Source organism: Tachypleus tridentatus, chromosome 6, assembly GCF_004210375.1.
Source record: "Tachypleus tridentatus isolate NWPU-2018 chromosome 6, ASM421037v1, whole genome shotgun sequence".
Classification (NCBI taxonomy): Eukaryota; Metazoa; Arthropoda; class Merostomata; order Xiphosura; family Limulidae; genus Tachypleus; species Tachypleus tridentatus.
Window position 1 is genome coordinate 32180462 of NC_134830.1, and position 9442 is coordinate 32189903.

Below are 9442 nucleotides of genomic sequence, written 5' to 3' on the forward strand. Positions count from 1 at the left end.
ACAAATATTGCATTGTAAAATTACATATGAATTTGACATATAAGAAAGCCTTTTTTTTTTTTAAACATAGGTTGTGTTTGGATCTACAAAATATACGAACCTGAATATGATGATGTAAGTAGTCCATACTACTGCAACAGGACTGTTTATTTGTTTGCTTTTTGGCTGGTGACATCTGTTTATATTATCTTAGGTCTGCTAACTGGTTGTTTATGCTGCCTAACTGTTTCCTCAGTTTTCTCTAGCCCTGATTAGTGAAGGAAGCAATATGTTTTGTCCATCAGAAACATTAATAGACTGATGAAAGATGCACAAGATGGATTTGAGAATATTTGCCTTCCTTTGTTATATATTTCTTCAGTCTCCAAATAGTTAGGTCAGTTTTATATTCATAACATTTGTCAGTTTCTTCCATGTCATCAATAAATCTAAATTTATTTGTGTAAATATCCCACTATGCACTAGTGAACTTAAAAGTCTGATCTGAGGGCAAGAACAGCTTGCTTATTTTAGTCTACTAAAATTGGGTGTACTGTATGTTGTGATGCAGGTACTGAAATAAGGATTGGTGTTGATAGTATAATGTTGATGTTAACTCTTAAATAATTTTGGGATATTACTGAATTCTGATTCAAAAGATAAATAATAATGCACTGTAATTTCACGATCATAAGCCATAACATACAAACATTTATGCTTAGAATTTGTGAAAGTGCACTGCATATTAGATGTGTAAACAGAAAATGTTTGATCACTTTATATACCAGAAGGAGAATAGTGCATTGGTAAGATGTGTTAACAATATATCAGTTTCTGTCTTGGTATTACATTAGGTGTGTTATAATTACATCAATCTTTATGCAGATTGGTTGCCTTAAAAATGTTATTACCTTTTGAGTGATTTTTTTCATGATGTAATCTTTGTTTTAAATACATTATCATATACTTGCTACACACTGTGTATGTTGTGTAAGAAATTAATAGTGTCTGATATATTAAAAAATTAAAACCAAACATATTCTTTTTTGGCAAGTACATAAAACTTGATAAAATAATAATTTCTTTATAGATAAATTTGAAGTAGATTGAGGAAACTTTTGTTCCTGTAAATTCCTTCCCTGTTGGGTGTATATATTTGCACATTAAATAATGATTTTTATTTAAATATGTAAACAGTTATACACATCTCTGATATTTGACTTAATGAAATACAAAACTATACATTGTAAGTATTAGTTCAGTGTTTCAATTTGTATATTTAACTATATTGATTATTTTGAATTAATAAAAGAAGACATGAAACAAAACTAAAGTTATACAAAATTTGATCCAGACAAGCTTTTAACATAGTTTCAAATCTTTTACAGTTGGACTTCCGTACGTATAGTTTAGTCATGTTTTTTATGAAGTTTGATTTTGAATTAATTAGTGCTTTGACACTTTACACACATTTTATAGTATGAAGTTTAGTTGTGTTATTTGTATGAATAGAAAGTTTGTAGAAACATATCTTGTTTCACACTTTCAATTTGAAATCACTATGGTCATAAATATCTGCTTACAAACAACTAGATAGCAACTCCCATTCATAATAACTTGTACTTAGTGTGTAGTTTTCTACATATACAATGCTTACTTGACCACAAACTTCTTGTAGAATGTAGTGTTGTTTCTATGATACTTCTCTTATTTTGTATATCCTTAGACAAACTTTTATAGAACGAAGTGAGATAATCTTGTTTATCTTTTAAGAATGTTATACTGAAGCTTAATAGCTTGGTATGAAATAAAAAGATGTCATAAAAGTATATACTTAAAAATTAGCACTATACTGTTTCTTAAATAAACTGAACAGAAATACTGGAATTTTATCATAATAATGGCTTTCCCATTTAAGTAAACCAATTACAAATGTATTTATTTAAAACAGTATGAATATGCATCCTTTGGAAATTTCCACAGATCAGTAAGAGTCAAGTGATGATAAGAGAAACAAAATGAAACAAATATTTAATACTTGTATTAAAAAATAACAATTACAAAGTTTTCATTTAATTATTTAAAAATAATTTATTTAATTCTGTTTGTAAAACACATCCTTAAAGCAGTTTTTTCATTTACTGTTTTTTTTTCCCTCCTTTTAACATTGTTAATTATATTTGAATAGTTTACTTATGAAAGCTATGAATCTTGTTTTGTTGTGGTATCTTGGGGCACAGTAAAATTTGAGTACTAACTAACTAGCTTAGTCTGACAACAGCTCTTATATAATGTTTTATTAATATAATTGCTTCTAATTAGCTTATAAGTATAATGTCCTTATTTTAGTTCAGATCTATAAAAGTAGTTATTTTGTGAGTGTTGCATTGAACAGTATCTAATGAGCCTTGCTCATTGTTACTACTATGCAGCAACTTCATGTGAAATACACTCTTGATCTTTGCACATTTAATTTTGTCTGTTTGAATAGTCCATTAATCTGTCCTTCATACAAACTAAGGAGAAGATAGTTATAAATGTTTAAATTATGAATGTACTTTATTACTCAGTATGCAGATAGAAAGAGACAGATAAATTAATGAATATTTGTAGCCATATTTTGAGACCTCTTAGTAGTTTAAACCTCTGAACTCAAAAGCTGTAGAAATATACTTAAGTTTGAAACTAATTATCTGTACAAAAAATAGTTATAAAAAATGAAAATAACTTGTATAACACAAGTTTTTTTTGCTTAAATTATGCTGAAGATACATTCACATAATGCTTAAAATAAATGCAGTCAGAAGGAAGCATAGAAGAAAAGGAATCTAATCAACTTTCAAATGTTGCTATAAAATTAAACAGTAGACTCAATAGTTACTATGAAATTTTGACAAGAATAATTGTCATTTTTAAGTACTAATCATACACGAGTAAAAAAAAACTAGTGTAAGATGGAATAAATATATTTAATTGAGCAACTCAAGCAATGTGCATATACATGTGTGAATGCAAGGAATAATGACATTTTAATGCAACCGTGTATTTAGATTAAACACTTGGGATATTGCACCAAACATGTGTTACAAAAAATTTATTTTCATTGTTTCTGAAGTCAAGATATGGCACAATGAAAGAATGGGTAAAAAGTAAGTAGTGAAGGTTATTTCATTCCACTGTAATGTGTCTTTGTATATTTGTTATTTTCCCCTTGAAAAAATAATTTTTTTTAAAGCTATAAACTGATGTGTGCCATTTAAATATTTCTACATTAAAAGTGTGGAGTGGATAATTGATAAGCATATTCTTGTACATACAAGAGGCAGCATTTCTGGTGAAAGCCTTATTTTCTTGAATGTTTCTGGTTTAGTCATCTCAAATGGGCATTATTCATTACTGTGATTTATATACTTATTGATATGAACTGTTTTTCAGATTCTTGCACATAAAGTAGGTAGAGGACTTCAAATTGTTGCTCATTTTACAGCAGCATATGTTTTAATTTTAAAGGTGAAAAACTACAGTATTTTAACATTTATATGATGAGGTGTTATAAAGACAAAGTATGGTGACTGTGAGAAGAACTAACGTATTCTACATTTGGACCTTAAATCTACAATTTATATTTCCTTTAACCTGTGTACAGTAGAATCACCATCTCTACTACACAAGAAACTAAACACTTTATTTGTTTATTTGGAATTCTTAATCATGATAACTGTACCTACTGCAGTTGATAACATATCCCACTTTTTTATTAATTGTGCAGATACACTAGTATATTTACTTCTCACACTGATAAATTAAAGCTGTTGGGTTCTGTTTTCAAAGATAGTTGTTATATCAGACTTTTTTCAAGATACCTGTGCCTATAGTTTCTCTGAATTTAGCTACAGTCAACAGTGGTTGTATTGGCAAGTGTACTATCTCTCTCGAATTTTCTGTTTGCTATAGCTTTGTTATTTCTACAAGCAGTTTATTAAGAATGCTATTATTCTAATTTTCCCTTTCTTTTTGATAATTCTGTATGAATGTCTTTTTCAAAGATGGCTCAAAGGCTTCCTGGAGGGGGTCACCTATTTTAATCACTCACACCACTATCCAGTAGTATTTTGTCTGCTAGACATTGAGTAGAGACTAAAATGATTTCACATAAGGGATGCTTAATGTTACAGTTTGTACTGATGTGATGTAAATAAATTGTACATGCTGTAAACTACAACACAGCATTAGATATGAACTTCAGAAGTAAAGAATAAAAATTTGTTAGTCTTAATTTTGGCTTTGGTTACTCTTGAAACAGAGCACTTGTGGCAGTGCATGTAATATCATAACTGTCAGATAAAAATAAATTCTTGCTCTTAACAACAATAGATTCAAGTATTACAGACATTTGCTCTAAAGTCTAAATTACATAGTCTTTGTATTTTTATTCCTTAAAGTTTCAATCTTTTGAGACTTATTGGTTTGTAGAAAGTGCATTTTATGTGTAACGTTATGGTCTTCAAATAGTGACTCATACAACAAAAATATTTAGTCTGCTTGTTATTTTAACTAACTTGCTATGTCAACATGTGACCGTACACATTTTGCACTGTTTATCCTGTTTTCAGGGTGCTAAGTCTATGCCAGTAATGGAAAATGTGGCTCATTAACAATATTTATTCTTAAAATGAAATAACACAATGTTTACTATAATTACGTGTAAAACTATTTTCAAGCTATAGCTGTACTTATTTTGCTAGATTTAAGTGTAAATAATTTTTAACTTTTTTTTTGTAAAAACATGTTTGCAATTTTTGGTATGTTAAAAATTTTTGATATCAGATATATGTAAATGAGTTTTTAAAACAAAAAAATCACTCAAAAATTAAGTGAATCCAAAATTATGCTTCAAAGAACAAATACAACAATTTACTTTTATCTCTCAAATTCTACAGAAATTGAAAGCTTTCAAAATTATGATTATTTTGTACGTACTTTTGAAATTAAAATAGTTTTAGAAATATTTCATATCTTCATTATGACAGATGAGTTTGCATAACAAGTTCGAGGTTATTTTTAAGTATCTAAGAAAAATGACAAAGTATGATGCATTGCTATTAGCATTGCAGATAGATTAAATTTAAAGAAATCTCTCAAAACATTTGACTTAATCCTTGTATTTGTATGAATTTGCTAAAGCTTGTCGTATCACAAATAAATAGAAATATTATTAAGAGAATTGATTATACTCTAACATTACAGCTACAATCATAGGTATATAAACTTATTTAATCACAAATATGAAACCTAAACCAAAATTCTTAGTTGTAGCCCCCCAGTGGCTCAGCGGTATGTCTGGAGACTTACAATGCTAAAAACCGGGTTTCGATACCCGTGGTGGGCAGAGCACAGATAGCCCATTGTGTAGCTTTGTGCTTAACTCAAAACAACAACAACAATCTTAGTTGTTATACAATGTGTAACAACAGATTCTTTCATTGTAAGGTAAGGTGCTGGAACTTTTAAGTTTTCTTTAGAAAACAAAATGCAGATTTAGAAGTTTGTATATTTGATTCAGTTATCTTTAAAATAAATTTGAAGGCAATATTATGACCTAACTACCATACAGTAAAAGTCTTCGGTAGGTCACTCTCAATAAACCGAGTTGCAGTTTGGAATGTGAAATACTTATTGCTGAGTGATGTATTTCAAAAAAAATATTCCCGAAAATATAATGTGATATGTTTGCTGCTCAAACATGTTGGTGAATACTTTAAGTATATTTAAACAAAAGTAGCAGAAATACTCCTAATTTGTGTAAAATATTTAGGTATTTCTTTGCTGCAAATTTTTTCCATAATTTAGAATCAACTGTTTTCCAATAGTGTGTGGATGTTGTAACAGGAGCATTTTGCTTTACTAATTCTGAACAGCAGAAAAATGTGTGCTAACAATTTATCCAGGAAACAAAATATTTATTAAAAAATAATAATAAATCCAAGTGTAATGAATGTCCAGCTTTGCAAAAAGTCCACATATTCAAAAAATTAATAACAAAAAGCAGAGTAATTAGTGTAATTTTATCATATGATAATGTCCTAATGCTGTTCCTATAGTATAGAAGGTCCAAGCTCGGCCTGATGGTTAGCATCCCATTGCTTCCAAAATTATGCTCTACACTTTGGGGCTATGGATGCATTATAAGAGTAATAATCAAATCCCACTATTTGGTAAAGGCAGTTTGAGAATTAGTGCAATTGACTAATTGTTTTTCTCTGATGTAAACATTCAATATTAGGTATGATTAGTGCAAATAGGGGTTTTGTAGCTTTATGGGGAAGCTGTTATGAAATGGCATTGAGAAATATCAGTGGAAAAGGTTTTTTTTCTAATACCTAGAGATTAAACATCATTTATTCTAACTTTATTGTCAACAAACATCAAAGATATGTCAAACACACACAAAAAACAACTAATTTACTAACCTCCAGTAGCCATACATAGAGTGGAAACCAAAATGTTTGTTACAAATGTTTTATTCATTAATTTGCACTGAAGAGGTTTTCACTATTTAATACTTTATAGTATTTGCAATGACATTATAACAGTTTCATTGTGGTTACTTGTGGAAATTAGCATAAAATATTTTATATTAATGGTCAACAATTGTGTTTCTTAGAGCAGCTGTTTTTATAAACAATGAATAATCTTTAGTGAAGAGAGTATTGGAAGCTACAACAGATTTCGGAGAATAGCTAGAATCCTTTATTGTGTTACAACAGATTTTGGAGAATACCTAGAATCCTTTATTGTGTTACAACAGATTTTGGAGAATACCTAGAATCCTTTATTGTGTATTAGATAATAACTAGAATCCTTTATTGTGTATTAGATAATAACTAGAATCCTTTATTGTGTATTAGATAATAACTAGAATCCTTTATTGTGTATTAGATAATAACTAGAATCCTTTATTGTGTATTAGATAATAACTAGAATCCTTTATTGTGTATTAGCTTTTGCTTTACAGTCCTAGTCTGCAGAGAGTGAAGTGTGAAAAGTACAAAAAAGGAGCTAAGATGGGATGAGCTTGCTCATCATACATACCTTAAAAATGAAGGTAACATAAGCCTCAAAACCGTTTCTGTTCACAAACTATTGATGGTGTTCTCCTATGTTATTCTCTGCTTGTTTTTTGTACTAAATAGAGAAATAAAACACTTAATGTTAGCATCTTGTACCACTTTAAGAGTATTGGTATTTTTGATACAACTGCAGTAATAAGCTGAAAATTATATTTTTGTGCTTGAGTTCATATCCATTGATAGTTATTATACTGCTTCTGCTGAAACAGTTCATGCTAATATATAATTGTAAAGTACATTTACAAAATCACATGGTTCGCTTTACAGATGCTTTCTGAAGTAACTGAAGGTTTTTCTAATCTTTAACAGCAGTTCACCTGTGCTGAAAAAAATACAATTAGCTTTTACTCTACATCAATTTCTAAAGTCACCAATAAAATGAAAGAGTTACCTGTCAACAGTAGTATATCAGTAAATGATAGATCTAAATGCATAATTTTATGAAAAAAAAAATTATCTCAAAGAAATCTGTAAGAATAACAACTAAAGAAAGATACATTTCTTCAGAAACATTTTATAAATTATAACTTAACAAAAACTCAAATGATGAATGGTAAAAAAAGGATGTTTGAAGTGTTATGTATGGTACTTCAATTCATATGGTATGTATAGATGTGTATTCTGTGGCTAGATAAGGTGGACATCATGAATGTATTTTAAGATGTTTTTGCTGACTTCAGCTCAAGTTTTATTTATCATTAAATGGAAAAAAAAAAATCATTTTATGTAATGATTATTATTAATTCCAGAATTTGAATTTTTTTTTTAACAAATGAGTTTAAGGGCTGTTATTCAGTTATTAAAACTAATAGTTCTCCTCTGAAGATAATGACACATTTTGCAGAGAGTTTTTAAGGAAGATACTTTATTCTAAACACTAATTTCAGCCTTGAGCTTGGGTTAGATGATATTTTGGGCCTAAAGCTGAATAAAATCATGTACTATATTTGCATGTCAAAGTTTTGTTGGATTGGCTTCTAATTGAATTCTTTACTTTCACTCATAAGTTTGTATAATCCTTAAGTCTTCTGACGTATGAAACCTTCACCACATTGTGAGTACCTCATGTGAATGGGTAATTGAAATTGCAAACCTTTTAACAGAAATAGCTAATATATAAATGTTTGGATTCCTATAAGGAAAATGTTTTTGTCAAATGAAGTTTGGTAATTGTTCTGTGTACCAACAGTAATGCTTTGCTGTTCATACAGTCAGTATGTTCTCTGTAATCATTGTGTTAAATTTGATATAAAAATAAGGCTTTCCCTTTTAAACTGCAACATTCAGAGTAGTTTTTGCACAATACATTGAATATGGTTATCACTACTAGTTTACCCACATTTTCTTATGTTTGTATTATCTTTGTATTATAAAAATTTTAGAAAATATATATATATATCACATTTTGTAATTGTATGTAACAAGAAATTTCAGGGGTAAGTATTCTTCTAAATAATTGTCCAGAATATACAGGAATAATTTTGGATGAGAGAAAAGTACATTTGAAGAAAAAGAAAGGAGAAGCAAATAAATGGGTTGTAGGGTACAAGAAACTGTATATCAACTGTTGGGTTTTATCACTAAATCAGTGGCTCTTCTGTCAAGGAATTAGATTTGATGAAAAAGTAGGAAAGAAGTTTTAAGAACCTAGATTGAAGATAAAAAAAAAAATGTAATTCTTTGGAAGAATATTTACCCTGAGGTATTTTGTGTTCATTTCACAAAAGTGTTTATTTTTACATTACTTAGAAAGTTAAATATAAGTTATTAAATTTGTTTATTTTCTAATATGATAATTTGTTGAAGTTTCAATTTCTTATACTAATATCTTAGAAGTCTTAAAATTAGTCATTAGAATGCACTCTTTATGCCAGTATATTAGGTTTGTGCCTTTCAGCTTTTGTTTTTTAACAGTTAATATTTATACCAATGCAAGCACCAACCAGTCTTTTGTTGTTTAATTTGCTGAAACTCTTCTTTTACATATTATAAATTATGAACTTGTGACTTTTAATTAGTATGAAAGTTACATAACTTATGCAAGGAACTTCAGATTTTTGATACAATCTTGTACTTAGTTCATCAAAATTCCATAGATTAAATTTATTTGAAAGTAATTCAATATTTTTGCAGTTTTTGTTTTTTTTCTAATAGCAGTAAACACGTTTTACAGTTCTTTGTACACATTGGAAATTTTGTTTAAGCAGTATCTTAATAAACTAGTTAGTACTAGTTAACAGCACAAACATTTTTCATTATTTTTTATATATATACCTGAAATTATTGATCACATCAAGATGTACTTGTTAAACTAATAAAAATGTGAGAATGAA

General features: G+C 28.5%; 1 protein-coding gene across 1 annotated transcript in view; it reads left to right on the forward strand.

The window, feature by feature from the left end:
- The window catches only part of LOC143252196 (transmembrane protein 272-like), a 40027-nt gene extending 30585 nt beyond the window's left edge, over positions 1 to 9442 (forward strand). The window contains exon 6 of the mRNA XM_076503948.1: positions 71 to 9442. Within this exon, the coding sequence (XP_076360063.1) occupies positions 71 to 255 (185 nt within the window). The 3' untranslated portion in view covers positions 256 to 9442. The remainder of the gene's footprint in view (positions 1 to 70) is intronic.